Consider the following 16,431-nt stretch of genomic DNA (forward strand, 5'->3'; position numbering starts at 1 on the left):
ACAACAGTATTCTCAATTCTGACCCATTAATATTTCCAAAACAAGCGAATAGAGAGTAAATCTGCAGGAACATATTCATTTGAACATCTTATGAAATATATATATATATGAATATGTATATATATACTCAAATCAAACCAAAGTGGTTAACAGCTCAGAAATGCAGAAGAATCCCATTTGAATAGCATTTCCAAAGTATATTTCCAAGATATGTTCATAGTTTCAATAAATATCTGCCATCAAATTAAATATGTTCCATATTTAATATATAAATTTAATATATATGGAACATATTTAATTTGATAGCAGATATTTATTGAAACTATGAAAAAATCTTGGAAATGCTTTTCAAATGGGATTCTAATGCATTTCTCTTCTGAGCTGTTTTGTTAACCCCCTTGATTTGATTTGATTTATTATTGTCACATGTATTGGTATACAGTGAAAAGCATTGCTGTTCTATTCTGGATCTGTAACATGGCGATATCTGTCCGTCTTAATCAAAATGCGAAAAATAAAACATGCTTTGAGTGAAGAATTAAGTTAATTAAAAATTAAGTTAAGAATGGTCTTTTTTTTTCTCCACACCTTTTTAATTCTCTCTCCCTCTCTGCTTATGTTGCAGTGGCAGAGAGGAAATCCGGCAGCCCCGCGATCAAGCCCCCCGAAGCTCTGAGCAGCCCGCACGGCCTCTCCATCCCAGCCTCCAGCACGTAAAGAGCACCCCCCCCCCCTCCTCACTCACTCACTCACTCGCCCACCGGTAACGGGGGGAGGGGAATAACACACAATACGAAAGGCTCCCAGCGAACCCGAGCAGGCGAATGAATGAGAGAGACATTTATGCAGAGAATGAAAACAAACTATGGACTGCTGTATTTGTTTGAAAATACAAGAGAACAGCGAAACAATTGCATTTCTTTTTCAAAAAAATATACCTTGTTGTGGAAAGGGGGAGGGAAAGGATATTTAAGCAAAAATGAGTGTAAACAAAATGGTTTACATTCTCCTGCAGCCCCCGCTTCTGTGGTGGCGGGGGGGCCAATATGTTTTGATTTCGTTTCGTGTAGCGGTGAAATGTTGCATAAATCACATCTATATGTAGCCGATAGGAATATAAGCCATAATATAAGACAGAGCACTCCTCCCACTCCACCTCCCTCGCAGATCCTCTGTTCATTAACGCAGGCTTCGCCCATATAGACTGGATGTCCCTGCTAACTCTGCAGAAATCTCCCCCCCCCCTCCCCCCCGCACCCCCACACTCTTTAGTTATGTGTAATGTAATTTGTATATAACTTCATGAACCTTGGCTATCGCATTCATTAAAAATAAGAGTTGGCGCCACAGACGACGTGAACAAATTGTGAACATTTTGATGTATATCCGAGACTGTAAATGTAAGAATATTTTGCCCTCGCGGTCTATTTTATATTTTTATATTTCGAATTTAAAATGTGCATTTATGTTGCAATAAAAAGAAACACAACGATAAATACGAGAAGAGCCTGGACTGAATCACAGGGTGGCACAGTGGTTAGCACTGCTCCTCGTAGCACTAGCGACCCGGGTTCGATTCCTGGCTTGAGTCACTGTCTGTGTGGAGTCTGCACGTTCTCCCCGTGTCTGCGTGGGTTTCCTCTGGTTTCATAGAATCCGACAGTGCAGAAGGAGGCCATTCGGCCCATCGAGTCTGCACCGACCACCACTCCACCCAGGCCCTATGCATTTACCCCAGCTAGACTCCCTGACACTAAGGGGCAATTTGGCATGGTCAGTCCATTTAACCCGCACATCTTTGGAATCCCACAGTCCAAAGGTGCATTGGTCATGCTAAATTCTCCCTCAGTGTAGCCAAACAGGCGCGAGAGTGTGGTGACGAGGGGATTTTCACAGTAACTTCACTGCAGTGTTAATTTAGGCCTACTTGTGACACTAATAAATTGAACTTTAAAAACTTCTACTGCTCTGTGGGGGGCAAACATCAGGTAAGCACCCGGTGGTATCAACCTCATTATTGAACTGCCAACACAAGTGCTTTAACTAATCAGCGTTTTTTTGGAGGCGGCAAAAATGTAAGTTTCATTTGTATTTTTATCTGTTGTTGACTGAGGGAAGTATCCCTTTAAGAGCCTGTCCCTTTTATTTTGCCCCCCCCCCCCAACCCTCCCAGTTTGTTTCATTTAGTTTAATTGTTTTGCAACAAAAGAGTTGGGCAGGCAAATTCCCCTCATTCGCTTAATTTCCCCCTCTTCACCTCTACCCGCCCTTATATCATCCAAGTTCAAATGCTTAAAATGCAACCGTAACGATGAAGCACATTATCCACTGAAAAAAATGTCCTCAAGTTATTTAGTTCCACCCTGAAATATATTTGTCCACCTTCCCAGATATCTGGCCGCAGAATCCATATATAATTTGACTACAATTTATTTGGAATTTTATAAATGTGAAGGGTTTTGCGGCGGGAAGATGGGGCGATTTCATATTTTGTCATGATGTACATAATATACGTTTCATGATTTAGATTCCTGCGGCAGCTTCCTCTTGCCAGTGATAGTAATTTCCAAAGACTGTGCTCAGAATGATTATAACTTCATCGGTTCCGCAACTCCATTGTTTTAAAATGGAAATTAACATGGGCTATTATCTGACTACGTATCGCTAGATTCCCTGTACACAGAACACCTGATGAAAAGCGACGCCGCCCCGCCAGGTATAATTTAGACACGGCTGTATCGCGTGCATTTTTTTTTACAATATTCAAATTACTCAGTACTCTCAAACATAATCCCGATTGCTTTGAAAGACCGAATCCAGTTTGATAGAATTGTATGCGGTTAAATCTTTTATCTATCGAATATCTACATTTCAAATATCTCTCTCCCCCCCCCTCCCCCCCCCAAAATGTCCACGCCTGTATGATCCCACTATCGTTGGATTTTTATCCTCAGAAAATGTTGCGATGTTGCTTCGGATACGATATTGTGATTATTGTTATAATATCGTTTTTTAATCGACAATCCGCAACCTTACTGGAATCCTAGATTACATAAAAAAACACCAAGGGGTAAAAAAAATCCCCTGTAACGAAATATCATACACATTATTTGAAAATGTTGACAGAATTCGTAAATGTCGACAAACATCTGGCGTCTCCCCGCAATGGTTTATTTGGCAATAGTTTTACACACTTTAGTGTAAATGGTAACTCCTTGACCATGTTAGTAGGGTCGCTGTATCGTTCTCGCCCGGTCTGTGCCTCATTTTCTTCAAGATGTTTCCCCTTTACTGATAACCAGTCAAACTGCAGTTAAACTGTTTTGTAGAGTCGCCGTTTCCACATTTAAAATGCCCATTTCGATAACCATGTAATTGTTAATATGAGTATCCGTTCATCTCCAAGAGTTAATATCAGTGACAAGTCGATTTCGATTTTATCCTGGCGTGGCTGTTCATTTTTGCGGCACCTCAGAATAACGCCACATTCATAAGGACGTGTAGCAGATTTCAATGCAACCTTCCCACTCAATTGACTATCCCCACACTAATTACCCAAACTTCTCATTGGTATTGGCGGCCTTTTGGCTAAGATCAAGCGTCAGATCAAGCCCAAAGTGGGGTGCAACGATTTATCTTGTCAGGGATTGCCAAAAATATGCCTTATCTTGTCAGCTTGGATCTTGTTTGTCTCTTTCCTGGGGACCATAAATTGGATACAGTTTGTATTTGGTTTTTGGAGCAAGCAAGCAATGGATTTGATTTGATTTATTATTGTCACATGTATTGGGGTACAGTGAAAAGTATTGTTTCTTGCGTGCTATACAGACAAAGCATACTGTTTATAGAGTACATAGGGCAGAAGTCCATTCTGAACATTGGCTTTGTGGCACGGTGGCACATGAGTGGCATGGTGGCACAGTGGTTAGCATTGCTGCCTCATAGCACCAGGGACCCAAGTTCAATTCCTGGCTTGGGTCACTGTACACTTGGATGATCTGTCTGTACGGAGTCTGCACATTCTCCCCGTGGGTTTCCTCCGGGTGCTCCGGTTTCCTCCCACAGTCCGAAAGATGTGCGGGTGAGGGTGCATTGGCCATGTTAAATTCTCCCTCAGTGTTACCCGAACAGGCGCTGGAGTGTGGCAATAGGGGATTTTCACAGTGAATTCATTGCAGTGTTAATGTAAGCGGACTTGTGACACTAATAAATAAACTTCATCTTCAGCAGGAATTTAGAGCACAAATAATACTTAAAAATGTGTTCAACAATGAAACATATTAATATTCGCCCTGAATAAAAAGTATCTTTGATTGATGGGAATCTTTTTGAAATCCCAACATTTCCCAGGTGTTGGAGTGTGGTGACTAGGGGATTTTCACAATAGCTTCATTGCAGTGTTAATGTAAGCCTACTTCTGACACCAATAAATAAAATGATTTTCAGAATGGAGTTACAATATATATATTAAAAAATACTGATGGGCGATTCAAAAATGGTCTACAGATTGTAAATAAACATCGCCGAATGGCGAACATGGGCAAACAGTGTATTGTTCTTCAGGTTGGAGGAGGTCGAGGTTTTCACTTGGGATAGAGTGTCAGCAAAACATATATCTTTGCGAGGTATCACCGTTGTTTAGGATTCAATATGAGGCAAGCTGAAATATTTCAATATCATTCATAGCAGGACAACTTTAATGTGAAAATATTCACACCCCCCAAAGCAGCCATGTAACCGAGGGATACTTTTACACATGTCCCTCTTGGCAAAATACTGATCGTGATGACACTCGGTGCCGCTTTGGGTGGAAAAAATTAATCAAATAGGAACGGCAACCTTGCTTTTCCTGGAATTCTTAACCTTCGCTTAAAAGAGGTGGGTGAGTCAGAAAGATGCATTGCAGGAAGGCCAGACTCACGTCATCATTTCTGGGCTAACTTGCAACTTCAAGTGCAGCTCAGGCACCTGAACGGGCTATCCCTGGTGACAGCAGCTTGGAGTTAAAGCTTAAATCAGGTTGCAAATGGTATTCTCACTTGCAGAGAAAAAAAACTTGGAAAATTGGAAAGCTTATCAGCTGCAAAAAGAGGTTTAAGTTCTGTGATTAGGATGATATTTGGGGATTTCTTTGTTCTCAGTTTTTTAAAGTTAAAGTTTATTTATTAGTCACAAGTAAGGCTTACATTAACACTGCAATCAAGTTACTGTGAAATTCCCCTCGACGCCACAGTCCATCGCCTGTTCGGGTCAATGCACCTAACTAGCGCGTCTTTCAGAATGTGGGAGGAAACTGGAGCACCCGGAGGAAACCCACACGCAGAAACGAGAAGTTTTGCTGTGGAATAATTTATTCAAGAGAATAGTTCTTGATTTTTGATTTTCTCATCCTTGTCCTCAAATCCCTCCTTATCTCTGTAATCTCCTCCTGACTCACAGCTCTGAGATCGCTGTATTCCTCTGGTGGGGATAAATAAACCTGTTGGACTTTAACCTGGTGTTGTTAGACTCCTTACTGTGTTCCTCTGGTGGCACAGTGGTTAGCACTGCTGCTTTACAGCACCAGGGACTTGGGTTCAATTCCCAGCTTGAGTCACTGTCTGTGTGGAGTTTGCACATTCTCCCTGTGTCTGTGTGGGTTTCCTCTGGGTGCTTAGGTTTCCCCCCACAGTCCAAAAGGTGCATTTGGCCATGCTAAATTCTCCCTCAGTGTATCACTAAATATTGAAATTGGGACATTGGCATTGCTGGCTGGCCAGTATTTATTGCCCATCCCTAGTTGCCCGAGGGCAGTTGAGAGTTAACTGCATTGCTGTGGCTCTGGAGTCACATGTTGGCCAGACCATGTAAGGATGGCTGATTTCCTTCCATAATGGACTTTAGTGAACCAGATGGGGTTTTCTGACAATCGACAATGGCTTCATGATCATCGGTAGATTCTCAATTCCCAGATTTTTAAAATTCCACCATCTACCATGATTTGAACCCGGGTCCCCAGAACATTAGCTAAGTTTCTGGATTAATAGCCCAGCGATAATACCATTAGGCCATCGCCTCCCTCAGTGAATGTGTGCAATCATCCAGGAACATCAATCTTTCCTCACAGTTATTCAGGACTATATGTATGCCTTTAGATATGTTATTAAGAAACTATATGATGCATAACGGCATGTAAATCTAAAGTTTCATTCTTAACTTCGGCTATTTTACATACTGGTCTCTTGAACATGTAAGGTAACACTTAACGGGTGAAAAGTGACGCCGCAATGTATAATTTGTGGCATCTTGATTATATTTCACATAATTTCTTTAAATAAAGGACCTCTGTTGTTTTGCCTTACTGGGGTATGCGCTGCTGATTATTTTCTATTTCAGCCTTAGGACCGTATTTTATAGAGTCTTATGTTTCTGATTATTGAAATAGGCATCCAATAGCATTAGCATGTTGATGAGAGTGAGAGAACGGAATATTACTCCGAGACCACATGTTGGGTTGTTCTATCAAACGTAGTCCCTGTGTCTGCCAATGCATTGTAACTGCATAGACTGGCTATTCAGATCATTATAAATGTTTCAGGGCTAATTTTCCAACTTTATCATTGATATTTTTGTTACTTTACCAGTAACCACTCAATGCAATGCCGCTCCCCACCTACTTTCAGTCATGTCGCACAAAATCAAAAGCGTTTGTTCACCTATTTGAAAACAGCAGAAAAAGACACCAGCACTTATTAGATGAAATCATGTGAAGGATTTACGACCGAGTAATAGAATTCAATTGTTCTCCTACATTGGAAAATGCAGGAAAGATTAGTTTTATTTTGTTGCATGTGCGAGTTAACACTAGTTTAGCCATTTACATTGATTGCAACCAGTGCTTTATACTGCTTAGAACATGGGAATGTCTGGAGGGTTATGCGTTTGGAATGGGTGCAAATGTGAGGTTTATAAAATTGCTGTGGTTCAAGGCCATCCCTTTAATTTAGGATAAAATGGAGGGCTAAAGGGAAGCCAAGCAACCTGTTCTGAATGCGGACGAGCAACAAGCTTGGATGGTTTGGTTGTTAAATATTAAAGGGAGAACTCAGGTCATCCCATTGGGAAGAAGGTGCAAGATATTCACGTCTATAAACAATTACCAGAGCGGCTGTGCTGATGGTGGATAGGGCGGAATTTTCCCATGTCTCCCACCACGGCGATTGTAATGGGTGGGGCACGGACCATGCAAAGGACCTCGGGCAGAATTTTCCGGTCTTGGAGCGAGTGCAGCTCGAAAATCCCGCCCTTAGTCTCCAAGTTTCAGGGAGGCGATAGGACGGTCAGGTTTTGCAAACTGTTGTACTTTAATTTGTCTATTTAATTCCAAGATAGAATGGAGTTAGGCGGCTTTGGAGGGAAGGGGGTAAACAAGTTAGCTAATTAGCATTTCTGCCTGGATATAAGGCCCACGTGAATCACACTGGTTGCGGTGTGATATCACTGAAGCTCACAGAAATGATCAGTCTGCAAAAATCTGAGTGAGAGAGCAAAAGTAGAGAAATAGCTGGAGAAAGTTCACCACTCAAAATGAATTTGTGCTTAAATTGAAGAGACCCAGGTCATAAGTGTTTAGATTCATCCAGCTTTGGCTAGAGGGAGGGATTTCCAGGGTGACCCACAGTGTGAAAGTCAGTTTGAGGATTAGAAGTTATCCAGTTGGAAAAGGAATAAAGGAGCTAAGCATCACTTTGGATTGGTTCCTGGAGAATCTAATGTCTTCTTTAGGGACTGATTAAACTCTAACTGCAGAGGGCGAGTTTCAGGCATTTTAAATATTAAATGGGGGATCTTTTCTGTAGTTTAGAATATACGTTGCCTACTGAAATAGTGTTGAGTGAATATTGTTTGTAGTTTATGTGGTACAGTGAAAGTCTTAAAACTTGAAATTCAGTCCATGCGATCCTCTCAGCCATTCATTGGAAGTTCAAAGTTTTAAAGAAAGTTATTGGTTTTTATGGGGATTGTAACATAATGAAAGGCCAAGTTGTGCTTTACTCTAACCCAGTCTCTGAATGGAAGCATCTCAACAGAAAATTTAATTCTATTCAACATAATGTAAATATGTTACACCATTTCTTTTGTTTTTGGCAATATTCTTATAAATTTGCCACAATTCTTCCAATTGCTTAAATATTTGCAATTTCTTTCAACTCTACTTCTTAAAAATTCATGGTACCTAAACAGAACAGATTTTCATTGTAGGCACCCAGGCCAATATAGCATAACCAGATGCAATGAATATCACCTTCTGCCTTGCCTTGACCATGTATTGTCCAATAAGAAATATCAGTGCAGAAGTATGCCATTTGGCTCATCAAGCCTGCACCGACAACAGTACCAACCAGGCCCTATCCCCGTAACACAAAGTATCTACCCTGCTAATCTCCCTGATATTAAGGGGCAATTTGGCATGGCCAATCAACCTAACCCACACATCTTTGGACTGTGGGAGGAACACGGAGGAAACCCACATAGACACGGGGAGAACGTGCGAACAGACAGTCACCCAAGGCCGGAATAGAACCCAGGTCCCTGGCACTGTGAGACAGCAGTGCTAACCACTGCACCACTAGCCTGTTCTGTATCTCCCCAGATCAAAACATTTCATTGCGCGGCCAATCATTTTTAAAAGTTTCATTCACGGGATGTGGATGTCGCTGGCTGAGCCAATATTTGTTACCCATCCCTAAGTGATTTGATTTGATTTATCATTGTCACATGTATTGTTATAAAGTGAAAAGTATTGATTCTTGTGTGCTATACAGACAAAGCATACCGTACATAGGGAAGGAAAGGAGAGAGTGCAGAATGTAGTGTTACACTCATAGCTAGGGTGTAGAGAAACATCAACTTAATATAAGGTAGGTCCATTCAAAAATCTGACAGCAGCAGGGAAGAAGCTGTTCTTGAGTCGGTTGGTACGTTACCTCAGACTTTTGTATCTTTATCCCAACGGAAGAAGCTGGCAGAGCAAATGCCCAGGGTTGCGTGGGCTCCTTGTTTACGCTGGCTGCTTTTACGAGGCAGCAGGAAGTGTAGATGGAGTCAATGGATGGGAGGCTGGTTTGCATGATGGACTGGGCTTAGTTCATAACTCTTTGTAGTTTCTTGCAGTCTGGGTCAGAGCAGGAACCATACCAAGCTGTGACACATCCAGAAAGAATGCCCTTCAACTGAATGGCTTGCTTGGCCATTTCTGGGGGCAGTTCAAAGTCAATCCTATTGCTGTGTCCTACCTCTTGTGGCAAAATTAAATCATTTCCCCTTCATCATTAAGGTGATATCTTCCATCTTCTCCTGCCACATTGTAGATTGGTAAATATCGGCAAGTATATAGATTGCAATGAAGCAAAGAAACATGTTAAAATACATGCCAGTACACCTACGTAGAATACTAGTTTCCAAGAAAAAGCAACTGAAAATAACTGTGATGTTTCAGCTCTGCAATCATCATCACAAGTAACATTGAGTTGCCATATTAATAAAAGAAACCATAACATCTGCATTATAGGGAGAATCATGCAACTTACAATTTGGGAAGAAAGAGAAGGAAGGTCGTGGTAATCCAGGGGAGCAGGGAACCCCATGCTCCTATATGCTTTGGAGACATGAACAACCTTACATCAGGCACCTCAAAGCACTGGAGAATTGAAGCACTTGGGGCGGCATAGTGGCACAATGGTTAGCACTGCTGCCTCACAGTGCCATGGACGCGGGTTCGATTCCTGGCTTGGGTCACTGTCTGTGTGGAGTTTGCACATTCTATGTGTGTCTGCATGGGTTTCCTCCGGGTGCTCCGGTTTTCTCCCACAGTCCAAAGATGTGCGGGTTAGGTGGACTGGCCATGCTAAATTGCCCCTTAGTGTCAGGGGAACTAGTCAGGGTAAATGTATGGGGTTATAGGCCTGGATGGGATTGTGGTTGGTGCAGACTCGATGGGCCGAATGGCCTCCCTCTGCACTGTAGGGATTCTATGATAAATATTCGACAGTTTCAATAGATAAACACATGTTTGATGTTAGGTGGGTAAAGGGTGAGGGCGATCTCGGATATCCAGGCAAACTAAAGTTTGTTTATTAGTCACAAGTAAGGCTTACATTAACACTGCAATAAAGTTACTGTGATATTCCCCGAATCGCCACACTCCGGCACCTGTTTGGGTCAATGCACCTAACCAGCACATCTTTCAGACTGTGGGAGGGAACTGGAGCACCTGGAGGAAATCCACGCAGATACGGGGAGAATGTGCAAACTCCACACAGACAGTGACCCAAGCCGGGAATCGAACCCAGGTTTCTGGCACTGTGAGGCAGCAATGCTAACCATTGTGCCACCCAGAAAGACATCCTAATAAGGCAATTTAACCCCATGTAAAGTGGGTAGTGCGGAGTTATACTGCTTACTGACACCACAGTCCATTCATGAGTTCTGCATCAGAGGGTTGAAAGCACACGCATTGAGAGCTCTGTCTGTTTAGCAGCCTGAAACTGCCAGTGACATTTCTAATATTTGGACTGGAATCACTGTCACGGATGAACACATTTCCAATAAAACACCTGAAGGCAGTCAATCATCAAAACTTTCTAAGCTTGACTTCCACTGTGGAATATAGATATGATAAGTTAGTGGAACACCTCGACAGTGTCACACCTCTTGCCTTTACAGTGTCTTTATGTGGCGATGTAAACATTTTTTCGGCCTGATTAATGCAGAAAGGAGTGAAGAGGTAATCTGGCTTTTCAAAAGCTCTGTGAAGCCAAGAGGTGTAAGTTTATAGCAATCTCACACTGGGTTTTGCATGGGCATCAATCACACAAGGTGGTGCAAAGCCATATTTTAAGAGTTCAGGAGGTCCACTGAGTCTTTTTAAAACATGTTATGATTATTAGAATATAACCGATGACAACTTTATATTGGATGTAATGTGACCAATGGTAACAGGTTGTAAGGGTCAGCTGACCCAGTAAACCATGGAACCAATGACAGAATGATGTGATGGTCATCTGACCAACTGACAATATAAATAAGAACCTGTTGGGACTTGTGGGGGACGCTTGGATTGGCCTAGGGTAAGGCCCCAAGTTTGGACTAATGATGTTTCTTTATTAAACCCGTTCCTTGAGTTATAAATTGGGGTAAGTTTTGTTATATTTTTATTGTCTGCATTTGAAGAGTTCCTTCTGGGGAAACACTGATGATTATGAAGGCCATGGGAGATCATCAATAGATCTACCTGGGGGCTTCATGGAGGTACCTTATTAAAGGAATGGAGGCTCGCCCAATGAGGGGGTCTTTAAGCCTACAACTTTCCCCGGACCGGAGTTGTAGGTCCCAGGGTGAAGACTACCTGACTGTAAGTCGCAGGAGTGACCTCTTCTTTTGGTGCACAATAAAGGGTTTTGGTGACAGGAAATTGGCATTTGGCAGAATTACATTTAATCATAGAATCACTACAGTGCAAAAGGAGGCCATTCAGCCCATCAAGTCTGCACCCACGCCCTATCCCAATAATCCCATAAATTTACCCCGCTAATCCCTCTAAATTATACATCCCGGGACACTAAGGGGCAATTTAGCATAGCCAATGCACCTAACCTGCACATCTTTGGACTGTGGGAGGAAACCGGAGGACCCAGAGGAAACCCACGCAGACACAGGGAGAATTTGCAAACTCCACACAGACAGTGACCCAAGCTGGGAATCGAACACTGGTCCCTGAAGCTGTGAGGCAGGATTGCTAACCACTGTGCCACCGTGCCACCCCAATATCAGGAGAAAACACACACTTCAAGCCATGCTTTCCTAGTCCAAAGATGTGCAGGTTGGATGGATTGGCCATGGTAACTGTGTGGTATTACAGAGATATGTTGGGGGAAATGGCCTAGGTAAGGTATTCTGCCAGAGAGAGTTGCTGCAGAGTCAATGGGCCAAATGGCCTCCTTCGACACTAGGGATTCTATGATTCTAATATTTAAATCTATCTGGCTGTGGAGCAGAGTTCCAAATAGCACTCTTACATCAGTGGGTGGAGTACCAGATGTATACAGCTATAATCCATGTTTTCCAAATGGTACGTTACACTGTGGGGTCTGGGACTATTATCTGTACTGTGATACATAATAAGATGGGGGACTTACGAGGTGTACCACAGTCTTGCATTAATGCATATCTGAAACTACTTTGCATGAACAGAAAACCAGAAGTATGACAGAGTTAGTCATGGCCTCCTCCTGCAGCCATAACTACACTGTTACCACCCACCGATGCTTTGACACCAAAACAGACCCATGGGCGGAGGGAAATTTGCCTCCTGCAGTCAAGGAGAAAAGCCGGGGTCCACCTGAAACACTGGGAAGATATTGAACCTTTGCAACTCAAATTGTAAACAAAAATAACCTGTCAGCAGGCAATTTTCCCTTTGCATTTTGAACAAAATGGGTGGTATGGTGGCATATGGACGACATGGTGGCACAGTGGTTAGCACTGCTGCCTCACAGCGCCAGCGACCCGGGTTCAATTCCTGGCTTGAATCACTGTCTGTGCAGAATCTGCACGTTCTCCCCATTGGTGCGTGGGTTTCCTCCGGGTGCTCCGGTTTCCTCCCACAGTCCGGAAGACGTGCTGGTTAGATGCATTGGCCATGCTAAATTCTCCCTCAGTGTACCCGAACAGGCGCCAGCGTGTGGCAACTAGGAGATTTTCACAGTAACTTCATTGCAGTGTTAATGTAAGCCTACTTGTGACTCTAATAAAAAGAAATTGGAATAAGACACCACATTGCCATTTTGTGCCTTATATTAAACAAGCCTTATTATGCACCAGTTAACTGTCCATTAGCGACATGTTTTCTTGCCTGCTAGTTTTTGTAATTTGAGGGAGAACATGTGAAGATTGTATATATTACATGTGTAGAGTAGGTGAGTTGATTAGGCTTTATAACATGATACTCATGGTCTGAAGCACACCTACTCACATACAGGTTAACATGAAGGAAATATAGTTAAAATTAGATGATTTACCAGAGGGCCAGCCTTTTCTGGATATAAATGTGAAAACATTCCAACATTGAATGTTTGTTGATGTGGAGATGCCGGTATTGGACTGGGGTGGGCACAGTAAGAAGTCTCACAACACCAAGTTAAAGTCCAACAGGTTTATTTGCAATCGTGAGCTTTCAGAGCGCTGTTCCTTCATCAGGCAACTCACCTGATGAAGGAGCAGTGCTCCGAAAGCTCGTGATGCCAAATAAACCTGTTGGACTTTAACCTGGTGTTGTGAGACTTCTTACTGAATACTTGTTATAAGACCTCATATGAGTCAGTACTGAGTTTCTTAAGAATGGATTTTTTAAAACAAGCTGTTCTTCGTGGTTGATGCAGTAAGCAACGATTTAAACCTCCGAGTTTTAACACAAAATGAATTAAACGCTTCAGTGAGCATGTAAAAATGATTTTGTCTAATCCTCTCAGCTTTATAAATGGAACTACAACTTTTTCAATGAAGCAAAAAGACTTGCATTTACATAGCGCTTTACACAACCATGTCTCAAAATGCCTTACAACCAATGGAGCACTTTCTTTGAATTGTAGTCGCTGTTATAATATAGGAAACATGGCAGCCAATTTGCACACAATCTTGCACAAACAGCAATGTGCTAGTGACCGATCTGGTGTTTGAAATCTCCAACCCCTACCCAACACACAAACATTTCTCCTTTGAAGGCTAAATGATCTGAATCGAGTGACTCTGTCACATCTTGACGTGAAGTTTGGTTTGAGTTTCCATATCTGTAAATCATCTCCTTCTAATACTTGGCTGCAGTCATGACAAACAAGAGTCCCTCTATCACCATCACATGCTACAAATAGTGGTTGATAAAGCACCTGTGCACTGGTCTCCAATGATGTGGAAAAGGGAACATCATAATTTGTTTTTTTTATGCTAATTGAGGGATAAATATTGCCTCGGACACTGGGGATAATCCTACTCTTCTTCTTCACAGTAGTCCATAGAATCCCCACAGTGCAGAAGGCCATTCAGCCCATTGAATTGGCACTAGTTCTCTAACAGAGCATCTTTCCCAGGTCCATAAGACCATAAGATATAGGAGGAGAATTACACCATTCGGCCCATTGAGTCTGCTCCGCCATTCAATCATGGCTGATATGATTCTCATCCCCATTCTTTTGCCTTCTCCCCGTAACTGTTGATCCCCTTATTGATCAAGAACCTATCTATCTCTGTCTTAAAGACACTCAATGACCTGACTTCCACAGCCCTCTGTAGCAATGAGTTCCACAGATTCACTACCTCTGGCTAAGAAATTCCTCTTCATCTCAGTTTTAATGGAGCGTCCCTTCACTTTGAGGTTGTGCCCTTGAGTTCTAGTCTCTCTCACTAGTGGAAACATCCTCTCCACATCCATTCTATCTCGGTCCCTCCCTATCTCCATAACCCTGTGCATTTACCATGGCTAATCCACCTAAGCTACACATCTTTGGACATTAAGGGACAACTTAGCATGGCCAATCCACCTAACACGCGCATGTTTGGACTGTGGCAAGAAACTGGAGCACCGGAGGAAACCCACGCAGACACAGGGAGAACGTGCAAACTCCACACCATCACCATAGGCCGGAATTGAACCCGGATCCCTGGCACTGCGAGGCAGCAGTGCTAACCACTGATTTGATTTGATTTGATTTATTATTGTCACATGTATTATTGCATAGTGAAAAGTATTGTTTCTTGCACTATACAGCCAAAGCATACCGTTCATAGAGAGTACGGAATGCAGAGTCATAGCTGGGATGTAGAGAAAGATCAACTTAATGCAAGGTGGGTCCATTGAAAAGTCTGATGGCAGCAGGGAAGAAGCTGTTCTTGAGTCGGTCACTGCGCCACCGTGCCGCCACTGAGATCTTTTACTTTCACTTGAGCAGGTAGATGAGGCCTCAGTTTAACATCTCATCTGAAAGAGAGCACTTCTGATAGTCTCCATCATTATACACAAGCTTGTCAGCTTTGAGTTTTGTACTCAAAGCTTGGAATGGGATTTGAACCTGGAATCTTGTGATTCAGAGGTGCCAATGCTACCAAATGAGCCACATCCAATATTTGAATGGAACCAAGGGAAAACTCTTCATTTGTCAGGTGAAAAGTGCCACAGATTTTTATTTTTTCCTGAAGAAGGGGGTATTTTAAATTAACGCTAACCTTGAACAAGTCTTATACCTTAAGTGACTGGTGACTATTAAGGGGCATCTGGACAAATACATGAATAGGATGGGAATAGAGGATATGGTCCTCGCAAGGGTAGGGGGCTTTAGTTCAGATGGGCAGCATGGTCGGTGTAGGCTTGGAGGGCCGGAGGGCCTGTTCCTGCGCTATAATTTTCTTTGTTCTTTGCTAATATTTGCATTTGTTGCATCAGATTTTTTCCATTGCCTCCGGGCACTGGAGAGAGAACAGAGAAGATTCACCAGAATGGTTCCAGGGCCAAGGAAGTGTAGCTATGAGCATAGATTGGAGAGATTGGGACTGTTTACCTTGGCGAAAAGAATGCTGAGAGGAGACTTGATAGAGCACCTCAAAATCCTAAGGATTATGGGCAGGGTAAATAGTGAGAAATTGTTCCCGCTCAAGGAAGCATCAAGGACAAGAAGGCATAGAATCAAAATAAGATGCAAAAGTAATAGGGGGAAAGATTCTATCACCCAGAGGGTGGGTGGAGTCTGGAAAGAACTTCCTGAGGGAGCGGTGGAGACTGGTTCGATCGAGGTATTCAAAAGGGAATTGGATTGATATTTGAGGAGAAAGAATGTGCAAGATTACGGGGATAAGGCAGGGGAGTGGGACTAGGTGGAATGCCCTTTTGGAGAACCAGTGCAGGTTCGATGGGCTGAATGGTGTCCTCCTGCACCAATAGACAAGTGTCTATTGTGTATAAATGGTCGCTTTTGCCTAATTTTGATCTTTGCAAAATAAAATGTTAGCATTCTTCTAAAATTAACACACTTCTGAGAAATTTTGGCATTGTCGCTGTCCTGAGTATGTCATTTCTGACAGCAAAGTTCCATCTACAGCACTGCATATATGATATGGGTATATCTAGATTGTATTAAAAATTTATGTCTGCTGCAGTTTCTGTATCAACCTTTTTCCAATATAAATTCTTACGCACTTGTCCATAATGAAGCCTGCCTGCACGGAGGTATCACAATGTAATTGCAGCATCCTGTTTGTGGTGGTGCTGTAGCCCCTCTACTTTGCACCTCTGAGTTCCTCAGTCTGTGTTGCAGAGAAAACCCTAATCTGCAACTAATTCTTCACCTCTGTTTCACAAGCTGCTCCACATTTGGTTGGAGTATCGTACAACAATAAAGACAGAAT

The 16,431-nt window shown here is 42.6% G+C and overlaps 1 protein-coding gene across 1 annotated transcript in view; it reads left to right on the forward strand.

The window, feature by feature from the left end:
• Positions 1–717, forward strand: part of pax1b (paired box 1b) — a 98,782-nt gene extending 98,065 nt beyond the window's left edge. The window contains exon 6 of the mRNA XM_078230495.1: positions 626–717. Within this exon, the coding sequence (XP_078086621.1) occupies positions 626–717 (92 nt within the window). The remainder of the gene's footprint in view (positions 1–625) is intronic.
• The last annotated feature ends 15,714 nt before the right edge of the window (positions 718–16,431 follow it).

This window comes from Mustelus asterias, chromosome 15 (genome assembly GCF_964213995.1).
Source record: "Mustelus asterias chromosome 15, sMusAst1.hap1.1, whole genome shotgun sequence".
NCBI classification, from domain to species: domain Eukaryota; kingdom Metazoa; phylum Chordata; class Chondrichthyes; order Carcharhiniformes; family Triakidae; genus Mustelus; species Mustelus asterias.